The sequence below is a fragment of the Carassius auratus genome, chromosome 47 (assembly GCF_003368295.1).
Source record: "Carassius auratus strain Wakin chromosome 47, ASM336829v1, whole genome shotgun sequence".
Lineage (NCBI taxonomy): Eukaryota > Metazoa > Chordata > Actinopteri > Cypriniformes > Cyprinidae > Carassius > Carassius auratus.
This window is the reverse complement of record NC_039289.1, coordinates 14,677,696-14,698,147: the sequence shown is the minus strand read 5'-3', so window position 1 is coordinate 14,698,147 and position 20,452 is coordinate 14,677,696. Positions and strand designations below refer to the sequence as shown.

The 20,452-nt window shown below is 38.8% G+C and overlaps 1 protein-coding gene across 7 annotated transcripts in view; it reads right to left on the bottom strand.

The window, feature by feature from the left end:
* Positions 1-1,433: 1,433 nt before the first annotated feature.
* LOC113065195 (probable phospholipid-transporting ATPase IF) overlaps positions 1,434-20,452 on the bottom strand; it is a 38,084-nt gene continuing 19,065 nt past the window's right edge. Inside the window, exons 19-31 of one of the 7 annotated variants that reach the window (XM_026236447.1) lie at positions 18,871-19,074; positions 18,639-18,792; positions 18,410-18,512; positions 18,189-18,334; positions 18,052-18,111; positions 17,752-17,879; positions 15,438-15,576; positions 14,732-14,797; positions 14,549-14,652; positions 13,791-13,956; positions 11,350-11,435; positions 6,795-6,928; positions 2,840-2,974 (exon numbers count right to left, since the gene is read on the bottom strand). In XM_026236447.1, the coding sequence (XP_026092232.1) occupies positions 6,826-6,928; positions 11,350-11,435; positions 13,791-13,956; positions 14,549-14,652; positions 14,732-14,797; positions 15,438-15,576; positions 17,752-17,879; positions 18,052-18,111; positions 18,189-18,334; positions 18,410-18,512; positions 18,639-18,792; positions 18,871-19,074 (1,459 nt within the window). In that variant the 3' untranslated portion in view covers positions 2,840-2,974; positions 6,795-6,825. Of the gene's footprint in view, positions 2,975-5,539; positions 6,929-9,893; positions 10,022-11,349; positions 11,436-13,790; positions 13,957-14,548; positions 14,653-14,731; positions 14,798-15,437; positions 15,577-17,751; positions 17,880-18,051; positions 18,112-18,188; positions 18,335-18,409; positions 18,513-18,638; positions 18,793-18,870; positions 19,075-20,452 lie in introns of those variants that run through there. The other 6 variants (XM_026236443.1, XM_026236448.1, XM_026236445.1 and 3 more) reach the window with 6 other exon arrangements.

Below are 20,452 nucleotides of genomic sequence, written 5' to 3'. Positions count from 1 at the left end.
TCTTCAACATATGAGAACTACAAGAACATTCTCTTGAAATAGAAACAGTTTGTCTGCATTATATATGAGCACTAATGAGAAACCATTGATCATTGTGAAGGATGTCAGCATAACAATCCTTAAATAGATTCACACTGCAAGGCCTGCAGAGAGTCTCATGAAGAAATGTCACCCAGAGGAGATGCAGCACTTTATTATTTCTTAAGCTGAAGTGGCATATTCATTACAAATGAAGTATTAAGGTAATTAAGGTCTTTAGAGTTAAATCAAAAAGTATACAGTAGCATGCTTGTTTGAGATTTCACATGAACCATGCATTGAACTTTCATGAAGGTCTGTTTTTTTTTGTTATCCCGTCAGCTGGAGCTACCTGTGGTGCTCTGTCAATGGAGTTCAGTCCCGACCCAATGCAAGATCTGGTGCATCCCAAATCCTAGGTCAGTGTCAAACGGCAATACCAAACCCTAATATACATTTAAGACAAATTAATGACAAGGTAGTGTTTTTTTTGTTTTCATATTGTCCAAGTACATACATGTAAGTACTTATAATGCAAAGAGTTTTATTATATATAAGAAAAATAATGATGGTTCAGGGTCAGTTTAAAACTGCTATTCTATCAGAAACTGATTGAAAATTCATTACTCATTACAAGATCTTAAGCATTACTAATTAATTTGGACTTGAGATTTCAGACTAAAATTTCTTGTAGTTTTGCCATTTGATTTGTGATGTTTTCTCTGAAATGAAACTTTCTTGTTTATCTGAGTAAACAGTTCTTTTCCACATTGAGTTACTGCTGTCACCTGTAACATTCAGTCCCTGTGGTTATTTTGCACATTGTCATCGTTTGGAGGATGAAGATGGGTTTGTTGGCCCCATTTTCCATCTTATTTGCTGGGTTGATTTTCCGGGTTAACCTCTGGATGACTGTGGACTGGAGTGCATCTCCCATTAAACATATTTGCAAGTATTTGCATTTTAACAAAACCAAACCACTGAAGTATACAGAGAAAACAGTGATCACAAGTCGTTTTAAAGAGTAGCTGCAAACATTTGTTCTGCCAGAGCCACACTTGAATATAAAAAAAAAAAGCTATTGGGAATTACTGCTTAGCAGATTTGCCAATGGTTAACATTGGTCATAATTACACTTAAATAAAAATAAAAGAGAGTTGGTATGGGATTTACTTGTGAAAATAACTAGAAATTAACTTTTTTCAAAGTAACTCATTGAAGTTAACATGAAATTTGAAAGTAGAAAGACTGAAATAGTATTTTATTTTATTGAACCATACTCCATAAAATCTGACTCCTAACAGCCACCCGGGTCATGGCACCAGATTTCATCCGATACCTGTGAGATTGCTGATACCCTTGCAGCAACTGTACAAAAACTGAAATGTGGAATACTAGTAATCATAATAAAACACTAGATTTTATAAAGATATTTATTCTGCAAATAGAACTTTCATAAACATCAGCAATGAAACATATTCACTGTAAGGAGAGTACAATTAAAAGAACATGTTTACACAAAAAAGATGAAACCGCAACATGGATGACTGACATCACAGCTAGATCAGGTATTTCCAGTCTAGATTGAGTCTTATTGCTAATGTCTCTGAGTAACAAATGACATACTGCATTGCTATATAATTGAAGACAATACATTATACAGCAAAGCACCTCTGCCGTTCAACACAAGATATGAAATAGTAATGATCAGCGGTCAGGAGTCATTTTGGGTTTGAATTTTGATATGAAAAGAGTGATATACCAATAAAAAACTAGATAGAATAAGTACCAAAATAGAGGAAACCAAAATTCATAACGTAACCATACTTCATAAAAATAAGAAAATCGGACTTCCAACTTCCACAGGGTCACGGCACCAGATTCCAACTGATACCTGTGAGATCCAGGGCATCAAGGTCTTTGCATCAAAAATAAAGAAAAAACCCCAAGACTAGACTCCTCAAATCAGGAGCATTTAGGTCCAGTTGACGTAGTCCTCTTTTACACGGTTATTGAGACAGATTGACCCAAGTGTAGCATGCAGTCTGATATCATAAACTTCAATATAGTTGATCTAAGCAAGTTTAAAACGGTTGTCTCAATGCTCCGGCCTTACAATATCCCACGGCCCATGTAGGATGAATTTCATTCCTTTTACTCTGACTATACCCTCATACGTGATTAAATACACACACACGTACACACGCAAATTAAAAAATAATCAAAACAAAACAGCTTTGACAAGTGGTTAGCAACACAAGCAGAAAACACGGAACACAGCAACAATGATAAATTAACCGTTGACAATGGTTAGAGATGACAACATAGCATGTGCAAGACAGGAAAACAAGAAATTATATGCAGGCACATGGCAGATGGAGGTTAAAGTGATCGAGTTCAAGGATGATATGTGAGTTTTCAATCAAAAACTCCATCGCGACATTCTTGCATCATGATAATTCTGTACGAACCACAACTCAGGCTGGGTGTACAGGTAGGCATCTAAGGATAGGAGGCTACAGGTTTGTGAGCTAGCGCTACATGGCACTCACATTTAATACCTTGAAAATCAGGCAATTAAAAGGGAAAATTATGGCTTCAAAAAGACCCCCTCGTTTTCCTCAGGAAAAAAGGTGGTTCTTTGCGTACAGTTCCGTGGGTTTGCTAGCAGCAGAAACTCAAGACACACAAATCCTTTGGTTTTTGCTGGAGCCACTGCCTGTCCCTGGTTGCTGATCACATGTGACATGATGCTCTGATTAACAGAGAATCTAAAGTGTGACAGTCGGGCTGGTGACTGGGCACGGGCAGGGGGACGGGGTAAAGGTCAGACATCTCCACACTCTACGAGCGGATCCTTTTTGGGCTGGTGCATTAACAATGAGAGACCTCCATGGGCGAGAGCGTCAGGATGCTCCGGTCGTTGGAAAAGAAGGTGTCCGAGTCACTCAAAGATCTGGAAGGATCAAGGAAATTGCGAACAGTGAGGGGGACAGTGGGGACAGTTTGGAGGTGTCAATTCAAAGCTGCTCGACAATCTGACTGACTGAGAGGAACGTTCAGGACCAGTGTGGGACCTCAATACTAGGGATGCACTATATATATATCAGATTTTAGGGCTATCAGTTTGATTAATATGAATTTCTCCCCCCAAATTAAAACATTATGAAAGTAATATATAGTTTTTCTATTTAGATATATATATATATATATTTGTAATTGTAAGTATAGATGGTATAAAACATCTGCTAATCATTAACTTGTACTATGACTATATCCATGCTTCAACCAAACATTTTATTTTGCGGATAAAACTGTGAATTTATTAAAAAATATATATATTTTTGGCTATTAATTCTTACTATATCTAATAACATATCCTTAAAAGGATAGTTCACCTGAGAATGAAAATTGTGTGATCACTTACTCACCCTCATGTCATTCCAAACCCATAAGACACAGATAAATATGTTTTAGTAAAATAATTTGGTCCTTCCATTCAAAGTCCATTACACCAAAATTTGAATGCTTCAAAAGTTTAAGACATAATCTAAAAACTGACCAAGACACATAAAGCACATCGAATATGGTAAACATCTTAAAGCTTAAACATGCTTATTTGAAGAGTGAGAACCAATGAGGTTTGTTCTCACAGATGGCACAAGCACTGTTGAGATTTTGTTTGATTCACTTTTTGAAGCAACAACATTTTGGTTGAACATGCATTTAATGGAGTGTAAGAAATATCTCCAGTTTAAACAAAATCTTTACATTTGATTTGAATATGACCAAAAATATTTCTGGTTTGGATTAACATGAATAAAAAGGGTGAATAACTAATTACATTTTTCATTTTTGTCTGAACAATCCCTTTAATGGGCCTTAATGACTTCATTCTCCAGGAAGTGACATCATATATGTGGAAAAACTTCAGCACAAACATCACTATTATCAACAGATTTGATAAACTATTGGTTGTGGCATTATTTGGCTTGTCTCACTTTAAAAATGTATTAATTCAAATATATAATTTCAAATAATGAACTTTAATTTGACACCTCACTAAGAAATATCTCATTTTAGCTCTTTATTTCCATCCAATAAGGTTCCATAATGTTGAAAGTCTTGGGATTGGGTTATTAATTATTGGGCTACCAGAGTATATTCCTGAATATCTGTGCATCCCTTATAAATCTCTCTTTAACTAACAAACTCTTTGTGTATGAAGATTAGCAAGCAGCAGTCAGAGTCAAAGCCAATGGAGAAATAGATGAGTGTGCATTAGTACAAGATGGGTTAATGTGCATGGTTGCAGAAAATAAACAAATACAAACACAACATCCTTCCACAGCCTTGACATTCACATAGACTACATTCGTATGAAAGTATTAACCTTTTCCTAGCCAGAATATGTTGGGTATGGCACCCTATATGTGAAAAAGATCATTTACATATTAATTCGTAACATAAATCTATTGCTTGTAGAAAAATATGTGTATATAGGTTTATAAAATGTATATTATATTGGTAAACAGTGGAATTAAGCAGCCCTTGAGGATCTAAGCAGTTCCAAAGCTGTATTCCTCAAACGCCAGATCTGCTACTCTTGAACACCACAGGGCATTGTCTTCATCCAATGAACTAACCCCTTAAAGTACAGCCATATTACAAATAGATCCATGCTATATATATATATATATATATATATATATATATATATATATATATATATATATAAGATAAAGAATACATTGATAGCTACAGTAATGCGACTATCTTTGGATATAAAGAAGTGATAGAGGGCAAATGTAAATGTAAAAGATGAAGACAACCGTTTTAAGACCTTGAAGAGGTAAAAAGTTTAAATCAGTGTATATTTGCATTTATATGGTATATGCAGCTTACTGGCTTCATACGGTAATAAACAATCTCCTTCACTGTCTAAAGCAGTGGTTCTCAACTGGTTTTGCTTAGGGACCTGGATTTTGTTGTTGATATCACATGTGTTGCCCCAGTGTGCCAAGTGATCTAAGTGCACTGAAAAAAATGGTCAAGGTCAAAGAAAAACTAATACATTGTTTGTTTTTCAGTGTTGGCATCTGCCTATTAAAAGATACTTGTGTGTTTTTTATGGCCCAAGCACCAAAGTACTACTTCGAACTCGTCTGATTTTAACTGAAATAGGCTTAGATAATCTTCAGACCATGCTGGCCAGCTTTTTGATAAAACTAACCATTCTCTAATACAATGCGAACAAATTTGACTTGCAGTTTCTTTGACAGAAAATCTACCTAAACTGTTGGTTTGATTTACACCAAAACTGGCTAAGATCATCTTCCAACCAAGCCAGCAGAAATCGGGTCCAATTTGAGATGAGGATCTTTTGACCTTTTTTTCTAATTTAAATGTAGCAACGTGATGTATTTTTGCCTCATTACCCACCAGCTGAGAACCACTGATCTGAAAACACATGGTAGAAAAACAGTACAGATCATTGATGAATGCAACAATATACATGTAATCGTTTAGATGCTTCATTTGAAATCGTAAAGACGGAGACAAAAAAATGGTAAATGAACAGTGATAAAGCGAGTAAGGTGTTTCGTAATACTCCGGGAGGACGCACACACTCTCTGGGATTCGCCCACCAGTTTAACACACTGAATATGAAACGCTGCCATCATGCTATTAGACAGACTGATTTTGACTTCCATGAGGCTCCAAGTTTAACGTAACCAAAAAAGATGAACGAAAACAATCAAGAATCCTCTTGGAGACTACAGTAAGATCCCTATGTGGTCCCCTGTTGAGTTTTTCTTTTTGATAAATGAGCCGATCACAGCGGCGGTAGCTGTTGACCGTGGCTACCATCGGCCAGCCAAAGCAGAAGCCTTCTCTAGTACCCTGCGCTTCAATGGCAGTGTTCTAGCCATTAAACTGGAACAGAAGTCTTATATTTAGCGAGACCAGGTCTCCGTGTACTCATCTCAACACTGTGGAGTAGTTTTGGAAGCGCCCTGCTTCCCAAAGTGCGGATGCCAATAGTCAAAATGATTACGTGAAAACTAGGATTTACGTTAGGCTTAGGAGTGCATTACGGTCGCATGCCATCACAAACCCCTCCACAGAGAGGCACACACGCAAGGCAAAGACTAGGACGCAGATTCCAACACACACTTGAACAGGGATGCAACGTCTCTGAACACATAATGACAGGATGTTTCATGGATCATGTCAGACAGTCCAACATTCCACGAGCAAATACTTGCATAAATTGGTGCTACAAACGTTTGCTTTGCTAATAACTGATGTCTGAGAATGAGGATGACAAGACAGCTTCATCGATTATGGAATCATATGGAGGCACAAGATCTTCAGCAGAGAACATTAATCTGCCACATAGAGAAAAGACACGATAAGCGACACCAGCAAAGAAGGACGCACCTCGAAAGAAGGTGAAGACGATGAAAGACAAAGACAATGGGTTGGAAGGGTTGATTCAAAGTAACCTCATGGCATTGTTTTTTTTACACTTCCTTGTATACGTATGTGCCTGGAGCATCCCAGGTAATGAAGCTCACTTGAACTTCTAGCTAATCTTTGTAAAATTAAAGGCAAATGAATTCACCCGTTCCGGTCTTAAATTCTACATTGTAATCATTAGGGAATGCTTTGAGTGCACTGGCGGCCCTCACTCGTCCAGGGCCGCGGGCTCGTCGTGCTCCAGCTTGTAGGAGATGTGTTTACAGCAGAGGTTAGAGAGAGAGAGGTCACACCTGGTGGCCCGAGCGGGGTCACAGCGGCTCATCATTCGCTCCACCAGCCGGCCCAGCCGTGAGCAGACGTTCTGCCCCTCCGAGGAACAGCACATGGAGTCCACGCATCCGATGCCCTGGTAGTCCTCAATAAACTGGAAAAAGAAAGAGTGATGTCAGCCAGAGCACGCAAGAGATGAAACCAAACGGTTCCCAACAAACACCTTCAATCTTCACTGATTTGATGTCCATAATGGGCAATGACTAGATGTCTTAATACTTTGTCATATTGGATACTCTTTACATATCAACATTAATATGTATTATTCGTTCTGTATTTTACAAAAGCACTTCCACAAAAAGGGCACAAAATTGGGTTTGAAACTGAAGGGGTTTAAAAGGGCCTTGCTCTTTATTTTGTAATAAACATTTATTATTGTTTGAAGTCTCCAGTAGTTTGTCATTTCCCTTTTAACTGTGAAACAAAGGCACAGACCAGTATTGCCACCATGTAGACCACGTAATGAAAAGAAAATCAAGGCACATGCACAAGCGCCGGCATATTATGAGTGGACAGCTGAGCACGTACAGTATGCACCTATGGTGAAAACCAAAGTATACATTGGTAAGTGACTGTGACGTGATCAGAAAAAGATTTCCATGCATAACGTACAGACTTCACTTAAAGATAATTAAATTTGTTGTCGATTATTTCCATTACACATTGTTGTTTTATAGAAAGGTTGCTTCTGACATAATAAAAATAGATAATTCCACCACAATGGAGTTGCAGATTAGGCTTTATGAAGAGATCACACAGTGGCTACATAATTGGGACCAAATTTGGTCTGTAGTTAGCGATAAGTAATAGTGCACCAATTTGTACCCAATTTGAGGAAAAGACCACATGTTCAAATAAGATAGATGTTTAATAACACCATAACAGTGTCTCAAACACAGGACATCTGGTCATACCAATAATGAGAGACATAGACTGAACTCAAATCATAAATGCAGAGCATGGTTTTACATATAAAAACAGTGGCAGAGCCAGAGGAGTCTCCACGGTGGCACTGGACATCCCTGAAATCTGATTGGCCACCCCAAGTGGCACCCCAAAATTGAATATGCCAATATTACATTTTCTTTGTTTAATTGTATTTAAAGAAGCATTTATTTTAGCCTCAAAGTCAAACTCAAGGATGTGCTGCATCATTACTTTTCTAACGATAGAGGTCCCTGTAGAGTTCAGTTTAGAAAAACTGAGGAAAATAACAAACTTAATGGCAGGCTTGTTAATTATTCCTGAATAATTCTCACTCCAGGTTGAACTCAGAAGTTGGCAGCCCTGTTTGAAGTAAGCTGAAGTTTTAGGTTTCCTGATCAAAATTATGCTAATTCACTGTATAAGTTAATTTTAGATCTTTTACTCCAACTGCTGATTGATCAGTTGATAGAAATAAGAGAAAGTTTCACTAGACTAACATTTATAGTTAGGTAGGAATGTATAGCTAATGTGGGGTTATGTGAAGTAATCCGCAATCGTATTACAATTAGGATTTATTCATGATCTTTAATGCCAGTTTGGAGTTATACACTGATTTTGTGTCATGGTCTATGGACCCCCTGAATTAGCCTTGGCCACCCATGTATACAACTCTAGCTCCGCCAATGTACAAAACATGAGATCCTGGATTGGAATGAGACAACGAATGAGACAATGAATGACCATAACATGAATATATTAGAGTGATAAATGATGCTGTCTCTTCAGAACAACAGACATCCTTGAACTCCACAGAAATTACAGTTCCCTTTAACTCAATATCCAATTACTAAGACGACGCTAAAGACCTCCATGTTAAATTACAGCCCCAGTGCTACAACAAGACTTAGTTCAAATCAGATTCCCAATCAAATGCACTCAAAAACCAACCAAGGAGGAAAAACAGTGAATGCAGCCAGAATTAAGGAAGTCAATTCTTTGATCTCTCTCAGGCAACCTGACTAGGCATTATGCAAACTACCAATATTAACATGAAACCCCTCTGGACTCACTTCAGCATGCCTTGCAGAATCAGTCTTGAGACAGATGTGTTTGTTGACTAATGGATAAATGAGGACTTTAGGTGCACACTTCGTCCTAGCAATCTACAAAGATGCTTAACAAATGCACAACTAGCCTTCACAAATACTGTGAATTATATTAGCAGACTCTCTCCAACACTTCAGTCACACCACAAATACAGTCCATGTTTCCTTGATGTTTGGTTAACCCGAGTTCGACCATGTGCTGGGTTAATGATTTAGCTATTACGACATGGACCTTGGCAGTTCTGCTAAAAAAAAAAAAAAAATCAATATTAGCAGGAACTTGCAGAAAGATGAAATGCTGCATGGCTTCAGTTGGGTCCTGTAACTGTAAATAAAGAGGCAGTTCAAGTTTAATGTGCCGTTCTAATCAAAAGCAGAACTGTCCAGTAATTGCTAGAGGCATTGACTAATTAACCAAAGAAATAATCGACAGATCAATAGATTTTCCTAATAAGTGTTAGTTTGCAGCCCTGCACTGCTAGTTTGGTTTATGCATCATTAATTCAGTAAGTTCAGTTGTAGAATGCAGTTGCCACTTGTTCAATAAAAACCATACCCTGAAGAAAATAAAGTACTCAGGAGTGGAGTGACAACCATATTCGCCTGCAGTGTGTACACGGCCATAGTAAGAAAAAAACATCTTATTTTATAACCAATGGCCTTTCAGCATAAGTGTTACTAGCAACCATTAGCGAATCACAGAGCTGTCAGTAACTGTTCATCATTTATGATGGAAAAAGAGCAGCTCATTCACCTGATGATTGATGAAAACACAAACAAATGTTTGTCACATTATACACAAACACAGGCTCAGTGATGGAGATGATTGTGGGGAAAGAACAATAGATAAAGATGATTAAGATGACATGACATGCGACTGGATGGTCATGTAACGGACAAAGACTCATGCCACTCAGATCAGCCCTCGCTCCTGGTTACATCACGGGGAGAGCTAGTGTCACATGACAGGATGAGAGGGTCATGGCGGTCACCTACTGTACACAGCCTGATGGGGAAGAGCACTACCTAGGGGAGGGGTGGGGCTGCACCAGAGGTGGAGGAAAAGCAGCGATCAGTGGCCGATTGTCCTCCCCTCTGCTCCAGATTTCAGCAGTGTCATATTCTGAGCTGACTGAAACCTTATCCGCTTCCATCTGGAGGGACAAAACAGCGCGGTAAGTCTCCCAAACGGATGAAAACAGCAGAGAGGTGAACGAGCATGAAACTGGCCCATGTCCACTGCCAGAAAACACTTCTGAATCTGAAGGCTCTGTTCCAAAACCTAGTGAGCTGCCTACGTAGACAGCAGTTTAAAACATTGTGGATGTGAAGTCTGTTCCAAAAGGTGAAGAAAGATTCACAGAGCAAGCTAACTCCTCCAAGAAACGGTTATAATTATAAAAATAGATCGACTATGATTATAATGTACTATTTTAACCAATATTTGTATGTGCTTCCTATATATTGAATGTGATGTCACATTTACCACTGCTCTGCAAAATTTAGCATATGATAATAAGCCGAAACGAAAGAGAAAAAATACAGTGCAAGATATGGGAATAATGACGATCAAATAAACATCCAAAGCTATTCAAACCAACCCTAAAGAACTGCTTGCCACACTGCCTATTTTAATGAATAATTTCATAACACAAATTATACAAAAATGGTTGAGTAGACACCAGCAGAATGAATGTCTTGTCCATTTTGGATCTTTGGTTTCCAAACTTGGGCTTTCAATAAGAGCCCTAGTGTGAAAATGTCCTAAAGTCTTAAAATGCTTTAAAGAAAATAAAACAAAAAGTCACAAACATGAGGCCTCATGGGAAAAGAGTGACAATCACATTTCTAAATCTCTACTGAATATACAGGACTCTTTCTTTCACTCACCATGGTTGACATAATAGCAATGTTTTGGCAGCTTGTGGCTGTAAAACAAACACATGGAGGCCAACCGTTGGCTAAAAAACCCTAAAACAACAATTCTTTCATTTGTATACTGCCTTAGAAGCTAGAACAGGAAGTAGACAGGAAGACAGGTCAATAGGTTTTGGAACAAAGCGAATAGTTAAAAAAAAATCAATATATAAAATATATAAAAATAACAATATATAAAAATATCAAAGACCTTTTTTTTTTAAGCTGAATTTCCAGAAAGTCAAATTCAGATTTTAAGAAAGCCTTTTCACTGATGTCTGGCTGGAGCTGGACTGGAGATCATTTTCTCTGCTCGTTGGTGGAGACTACAAACAGTGGTTTTGGGAACATGCAGTCCGGATAAACATTTTCAGAAAAAGAAACTCATTAAAAGGCTTCCCAACACTAGCTGTGAGCTCAAGCTCATGCTGTACGCCGTCTGCTTTAAATCTGACCTACACAATCATGCACTTGCAGGAACGGGTTACGCATGCAGGGTGAACTGTTAAAGCACGTCAGCTGTTCTTCCTCCACATGCAGTGTGAGGGTGTCTCTCCTACTCTACCTAATCTTGCCCAGCTGATTCTTGGCTCTGGACAGAGGCTGAAGTGCGATGAAGTCATCACCTATAGCCACGCGGTTGATGTACATCTACAGAACACACAGAGAGTCAGTAAAGAGGAAGAGTCACATGTGCAGTTATACACACTCACGCAGTACACCACTATCCACTCACCACACACATTCAGACATGACAGAGACAGGAAACAGGAAACAAGCAGCAGACGCAGAGAGAATGCACTTTGAAACTATCGGGTGTCATTCGCAGGGCATGGTGTGCTGACGCCACACAAGCGTACTGCATCAACTTCAGCTACCACCTCACTTGGACATGCAGAAAAAGATGTGAATGTAAGGATTGAAAAGTAGAAAATAAGTGTTGTAATTCTCCTGTGAAGGGTTAGATGCGAATAAAGGGTGGAGCTGACAGCTTTATGTTCAAATCCCAGCTCATCGTCCTCTCTTTTTTGTGACGCTATGAACTATCCTATCCAAATAAAGGCAAAAATGGAGAGAATACACTGGAGGGGAAAACTGGAGAATACAAATTTGATATTTGGCTAAACTATATTCATATATACTCTCTTATTTGGCACAAAACCAAATATTTCAAATATGCAAAACCAATTATTAAGGTGACATTTGTTGGTTAACTATGATTTATTTTAAATCAACAAAGCTTAGCATTTCACTCAACTTTTCATTTGCGAAAAAATGGTTTAGGCATTCAATCCCCAATGGTACTCAGTCATATGCAAAGCAATAATCAAAAAATAAGATATAAAAACTACCCACACCACAAATTATGAACTTAAAGCCATAGTATTATTTTTAAACTAGCTTAGCTTTTGGTGTTTGATTTTTCGCATCTCAACAGAAAGGCCAGTGCATAATTAAGAGCGTTTCTGGCTTTAAGTGCTATAATATAATTCAAGCAGAATGGAAGAACAAACAGGTGTAATAATCTGGACTGCTAAAACTAAATCCTGTATTATTCATGCCAGGCCAGCAGATGGCAATGGCACTTTGTAAATCAAGGGCTCTATCAGACACCCGGCGAATTTTGGCGACTGCACCATAGACCAACTCAAACCTGGTCTAAAGTCTGGTAAATATTTTTTCTGTTTTTTAAAGAGCGTGTTAGTAATATGCACCTATAGGCGGGTGCACGACACCCGAACTGAACATGTGAAAAGCACATTGTCCACATTTTCACAAATTAATGTTTTTTTTTTTTTTTTTCTAGTTTACAAAGAGATGATAACAGTATAATTTTCAAAAATGTGCACTTCAAAACCCGTTTTCAAAAAGTTTAGAAAAAGTTTGTATTTTCAGGCTCATAAAACGCCATTGTCCTGTAAATGATTGGGCAAAATGGCATTTTAAAAACCATCAAGCCGCCATTGGTTCATAATGATAGCATAATAGACGGATGTGCTTTGGGGCTCCGGTTACTTTTGTGGGTTAATTTAAGGTTAATTTCTCTCGCTCAGTCCACTGAGATTAGACACAAGAATCGTAGAGCTGGTTCAAATATATCCAACATCCCTATGATCAGATGATTGGATCAAACTTTAATATTCCCCAGAGTGAAAAACTTAAAGTAAAAATAGTTAACCTTTATAGTAGTACCAAACTCTTGGAGCTTACACGCCATTGTTTTTATTAACAATATAAATATTTAACTTTTTAAATAAATGTGCTCTACAGAACATTAGAGAATCATGAAATATCAGTGGAGTTGGTGAACTACTGAAAGTTTAGTACTAATCTAGTTTCGCGTAGCCAGATCTACAGACTGACGGCTGAAGGTCTTGAATCCATGGCAGCTTTCTTTGGCCAAGCCCCGCCCACCAGGCTGTTTGACCGACATGTCAAACAACCAATCACAGTTCGTTTCAGTCTCCGGGACATTTCGAGGAATGGAAATGTCGCCACAATAACGGTGTTAACACGTGTATGTAAAACTCTCTGACATATTTTAAAGATTCTGTGCCGCGAACTTAAAATATTTCACATACTTTTGAGAGTCTAGTGTTTTGATAAGCCCATATTCATCAGACATTTAGACAACGGTCCGTGGACATCACGTCTGAGGCCAAGACTAGTACTTATGTCACTTAGTTTACTTTAGTACCCTTTCAGAAACTACTTATTTCAAAATGTTCACACAAATACTTGTTTACATGGAGCAACGTCTAGGACAAGCAAGCAAGCATATCGCTACAACCTGCCATTGTTTGTCTAGATAATTCAACCAGACATAAGAGGTGTCAGCGTCAGAGGATTTGTAACAGTGCGATGAATGCTGGTGTTGTAGTGATGCAGTGAGTTTAAGTGAAGGCGAGCTGCTGGTGAGAATCATGCAGTGACGCGAGCCACATGCTGTTACTTCATCAGTGTCATCTTAGAAAGCATCAATCCAGGAGGAAGTCTGACGCTCACCTGAGATTTCTGCGTGTTGGTGGGCTGCAGGTGCCTGTAAAAGACTTTCTTGATGACATCAGGAAACAGGCAGGTGATGACGATGATGAAGATGGCAAACCAGGCCGAGCCACTGGACAGCAGCTGAACAAAGACGAAGTACATGTCCTGCGTGTGAAGAAATGGCCTAACGGGGAGGAAAACTTCAATTAGACTCCAACAAGCGATTGATAATGCTGTCCGATATCCAACTAATGAGCGATCGGGCAACTGTTACAGAGCCAAGTACTGAGCGCAGCATCTCGACTGCATTCCAGAGTGTGTCGCCAAAGAGCGAACGCTTATCACCTGCAAACCAACAATTCAATAAAAACTATTTAGAAAGGAAAATTACCAATTTAGACACTGTTCTCGACTTCCACTTTCTCACACAGGACACACAAAAACAAGCATTTTGACAATTTACCACTCTTTTTTTTTTTATCAGTGACAGCTTAAAATAAGGTGTCACCTTATTTTGTTATAAATTACAATCTAAGTATATCGATTTAGAAACTTACTGAAACATTGAAAGTGCAATTGAAAAACCACTAAACTGAATATTTGTAAAAGACGTTTCTTCTAAAACAGACCCATAATGTCGATGTATATGGGGTGGGAAAGCATGATTTCAATCAAAGTTCAAATGAATTAGTACAAAAAGTGACAAACAAATGGCAATAGCGAATGTTATGCTTGGTTTTCTGAAGGCATGATGGGAAACGCAGGCAATACAGTACCAGATGATGCCGCCATAAAACAAGGAGAAGATGAAGTAGAAGGCGATGGAGCCCCATGTGACAAAGTGGTTCATCCACGTCCAGAAATGTGTCTCTAAGGCCAGCTGTGGAGAGAACGGTGCAAATGAAGCTCACGTCTCGTTTAAAAACCCACGTTTATGTTGCGTTCCCAGATGAACTCACTTTCAGCGTGACCGTAATAACCATCACCGTGAATACTAGAGTGCCAAACGTCCAGTTTCCAAACATCTGCAAGAAACAGACACATATTTAGCCCACTGTGGTTGTTAACGTCATATGGGGAGGGGTTTCAATTCACCCAAAATCAATAAATCAAGAGATTCTGGCTTGTCGGAAGCCATTTGCTGTCATGTAAAGTGAGGGAGCGCTCTCAGATCTGGTCATAACTCAGCCCCATAACTGAGGACGGCAGAGTATCAACATAATACAGATCAGAGCAGCGAAACCAAACCAGAGACAGCTGCTCGTTAGAAAGGACTCATGCATCAACTCTTACCAGTTGCCTGTTAGCTCGCAAAATCTGAGAGCATGCACGGCAAGAAAGAGAAAGAGAGAGAGAGAGAATATGGATAAGTAGTAAAAGCCAACAGTACGGTACAGATGTGGCAGATAACGGTGTAATTAGTTGTACGATTGATGCTTCGTGTCTGTAAGCTGGAGTTAATCGATAGTCACCGAGGCTCAGTAACGGTTATTAACGTCTTACTAAGTGCATTCATTACCTGAAGCACTTCAGAGAGCATCTCTGAGATCTATACAGAAGACAACTGTCACGCTAGCAAAGTAATAGACCTGCCACAGACACACACGAGCGTGAATGAGAGAAGAGGAGAGGAGGAGGAGGAGGTGACGGCGGACACACGCTGACCTGGCCGTTCCCCATCAGCGTGGTGTCTTCTCCCATCAGGATGTAGGAGCCGAAGAAGAAGACGAAGGCGTGGCAGAAGCCCAGGAAGGTCCAGTACAAGAAGGTCTTGAAGGACAGCAGGGAGTTTTTACTGATGTCTCTGATGAAGGGAAAGAACATCATTTAATCCTGATTTGTGGGGAAAATTAAACTAAACAGGCTCATATTCGCAGTACAGCAACACTGACACGATTTACTTTGGAAACAAAGAAAAGGTGCAGGTATGTTTTTTGTTGCTGTTGGTAACTGCTGACTTAAAGGCGCAATATGTAATTTTTCTGCTTTAAAAATAGCAGAAATCACTATATCTATGTTATATATATATATTTTTAGTTGTGTACTTACATTATTCCGACAGTTTCCACAAACTTTCAAATCCGGAGAAAATTATAGTTTAATTAGAAGACACGGCACGTTTCTTTATTTGCGTTTTGTCACCCGTCTATGGGGTCATATAAACTTTGACCCCTCTAGTTTATCTAACTTCCTGCGGAACCGCCAAATACAAAGGTGAAAAGAAACAAAGACGAGACGAAGAATAAAAAGTAGTAGCTAGCCTTGATTGAGACAATTATATTTTATATTTATATTGTTTATATTCGTATTTAAACCTCAATCAATAACTTAGTTATGGATCATGATTATGCTTTGCCTGCACGTTCTGTGAAGCACAAACGCACGGGTGAAATAAATGACCCAAGAAGGTTTTGGGACAAGAGAAGCAACAAGACACGGTAAATATTGGAGTTGCATTTCCAAGATAGATAGAGTTTCGTGAAAAGCTGAAACTACAGAGAGATGCCGAACTCGCTTGCATTCTGATAAACAGGTATGCATCCATTCAGCTAACTGTATCTATCCGTATATTTTGTGAAACGATGATGTCTTGTGTAAAACGCAGACGCACTAGCTCTCATGTATGGTATAATGTAAATCTACATTTGTTCTATATCTAGCTGGATAAAGTAGCTTCAAATGCAGTTCACTATCTTGTTCGATATCTTAGTATAAACTAGGGCTGAACGATATATCGTTAAGTATATAACTATATTGTGAGGGGGGGGGCGGTGTTTCCATGGTGACGCGACATTGCTTGTCACATGACACACTGCAGCAAAAACAGCGCTGAATGAATGATGATCTGCTTTTATGTCATTTTTTTCCTTTTTTATTCAGAATATTCACAAATGTGTTAGTTATGGAATGAAGATCTGATATTCCAATTGTCAAATACATGTAAGTTGAAGTATATTGTCGTTTAAACACCTAAACGATCGCGTTAGTTGAGCTGTATGCGCGATGGGCGCCGCCGTGTGCTGCAGTCGCAGTTCAGAGAATCGGATCTGTTGGATTTACAACCTCTATGTTTACAACACGTGAATTCATCCACTTCTCCCGAAATACTAACAAGTAAGTGGCTGGTGAACTGGGAATAGATTAGAGTAAACATTGAACCAACGTCTATGCACACTGTACAGAGACAGCGGATAAATTAGAAAGAAAGAAATGAGTGCGGGAGATAATGCGGCCGGTGGTGGCAGTGCAGAATCTGACTTGGTGCCAAAACATAAATCATCTTCCATAATTTGGAAGTATTTTGGATTCTGAAAAGACGATGTAAACCAGAGTGACGTGTTGTGCAGGTCGTGCTTAGCAAAATAACACATAGTCATATCGTATTGTATCGATATCGAGATATCTGGCATAAAAATCGAGATATGAATTTTTTTCCATATCGTTCAGCCCTAGAATAAACGTAATTATAATTATTAACGAAAGGCGACCGTGTTTTTTTTAACATATATTACTACTAGCTAGAATATTGATTTGATAAGGGTCTCATAATTCATATATCTCTCCGTTCGAAAAGACGTGATTGTCAAAATACTGAGTTAGAATGAGTGAGGAATGATAGGGAGCGACAGAGCGCGTGATCCAATGAACAACAACTCCCATGAGCCTTACGCTCTTTCCCGACGTCATCAAAGTACGTCTTATGTTATTATTTTGATTGAGTGACCCCTGGTGGCCAAAAATCCCATACTGTACGTTTAAACTATTAAAAATAGTTGAGAAATGTTGCATAAAATAAAAGTAACACTGGACCTGTCCTGGTTTGATCATTTTATGCACTTAATTTTAAAACTACAGTATTTTTGCCATTTTTGTTGAACTAACGGCTATTTTGACTATTCTATTCCCCTAGATACATAACTCTGAACTCTGCAGATGTGGGTGTTGACAGTCCCAGTAGAGGAGGGCCCTGATGCTGTACCTGTAAAGCGCTGGTTTGCTCTGCAGAACGTCTGGATGCACCAGCTGCTCAAACAGACTGTACACCAGGATGGGCAGAGAGGTGAAGCAGATATTATACAGCGTCAGATACACGCTGTCATAAAGGGTCTGCCGAGCACAAGAGAGCATGTTAATCATCCACACTGACAACCAAACACCACTCCCATCAAACTGAAACCGCCAGACTTAAGTGACTTCGGCTGATTTCTGACAGGAAGCAACAGCACAGATGTGAATGGGGAACGTACCACACTGATATATGTCAGGGGGAGACACTTACTTGTTGTGAGAACAAACAGAAGAACTGGTATAAAAACTGTGGAGTGATAAAGCACACATTCTACAAGAAAACAAAACAGAGGGTGGTTAAAACACGCATCTCCAGCATCAATCATTCCCCAACAGCTCCAAACGTACCTTGTAGAAAAAGTACTGCACAAGGGTTGCTATTCTGATGTAGTAGAAATGGCCGTGCACAAGCAGCAGTTTGGCGAGGAACTTGAACCGGGCGATTGCATAGTCGCTGTTTCTGACGGCTTGTCTTCCTTCTTTGCCCATGATTCCTGTGAGGAGTTTCATTCAGTTAGCTCGATCTCGAATAGCACGCCACATCTTCTGAGCTCCTGTTGGCCACCTACCGATACCGACGTGAGCCTCTTGGATCATACTGACGTCGTTGGCTCCGTCTCCGATGGCTAACGTGATGGGCTTCTCAGGAGAAGTCTTCAAGAGTCTCACCACCTGCCAAACACACCAGCGCTATGAGAACCGGTCAAGACTGTGTCCGACAGGAAAACAGTGTGAAAACAACTGGCCAGTGTGGGGCTACTCAGCAGAGACGGGGTCAGGAGGGGTCAGGTGACTCACCTTGGCTTTTTGGAGAGGTGCCATCCTGCAGCAGAGCACCGCCGAGCAGCTCTTACACACCTCCAGGAAGAGTTTCTCATGTTCCCGCAGAGTCAGGGAAAGGCTGACCCCGTCCACGACCAGCCCGTGCTGGATCACATGATCCTCTCGGATCCTGCACAGACACAGCACAGAAGAGAGATCTCTATGGTGCACTCTGGATGGAGGAGGTGTAAAGAGGAAGGTGTTGTACCTGCGGGCCAGTCTGCGGAGCTGCACGGCACACTCGCACTCGGACTCCTGCTGCACCAGCTCCAGGATGTTCATGGTGCGATGGAAGTGACCACAAGAGAGGCTCACGCTGACCGCCGTCTCATGCTTGTCACCGGTCAACACCCACACCTTGATCCCAGCCAGTCGCAGAGATTCAATCGTCTCCTGGACCTTGTCCTGCAGCCTGCACACACACACACACACACACACACCGGTCAGAGCATCTGGATCTCACAGCACACAGAAACAACTCAAGCACAATCACACATAACAGATTCTGATGTAATGAAGACGTCATGTGATAATGACAGAGTGAATGCAAACTGCGTGACTAGTTTTGAATAAGGTGGATTTTTCTCATGTCAGCTGATAAAAAGTATTCATTTTACTTTTACAATGAATACAAAAAATATTATCAATAACATATTTTTATTACTTTTATCATTGATATTAAATTTTACCATTGTTCTATTAAACTATTGATCTTATCTTATATTTTTTAATAAAATTTTCATTCATTTTTAATTTTACATTTTCGGTTTTACTTTTAAATTTAATAAAAAAATATATATGAATTTTGTTGTGGTTTGACTTGTTTTTTTAAATAAGAAATTTTGCCTTGGCAACTAGCTAAAAAATATTCTATGTATAATAATAATAATAAATTCGAATGTATACATTTTTATATTTTATTTCACTCCAGTTTTCTTGCATTTTCTTTAGATTTTTATGGTTTTCATTTAAAGTAAATGAAAATAATGCTGACACACACCACTGATTGGACTAAAACTCATTTAATATATATATATATATATATATATATATATATATATATATATATATATATATATATATATATATATATATATATATATATATATATATATATATATTTATTTATTTATTTATATTTATAATAAAAACCTTTCACACAAACATTAAACAATGCATCATCAATGATGTTGTGTACATAATGGGTTTTATTTTTCTGAATTACCTCTTGCTGGAAAGTTATTTTCTACTGTTTTGTGGTTGTTGTCTTGTATTTTCATCAAACAACATGAAATCAATGCACTTTTTATCCATTAATTTGATCAAATTATACAATGACTTTATATTATTAAAGCTTTGTTTTGTTGTTTATATTTTTGCATTAATGGCCTTCCATGTAAACAATTATAACGGTCAAGCATTCAATATGATTTTTGTTTTATGTTACTTAATAAAATGTATATTGTGGAATGGTTCCTTTATTATGGACTTTCTTGTCTGGACACAGTAAACTCAATACCATATTAGAATAAGCTAAAAACAGTTCAGTAGTATGTTCTTTCGACCGGATTAAATGCATCTGTTCTCCTGGACTTCACACAGTCATAAACAGAGCACACTAGTGGCGTTTCCTCTGGAGACGGCAGAGAATGGCAAACACATGATTTCAGATGTAGTCAGGGCTCGTTGTGTCCCCGAGGCCTGATTAAATGTGCAGATTAACATCAGCTCTTCACACTTGACACACAGAAACAGCTGTCCATCACCAAAGCTAAACTCAGACCATCACG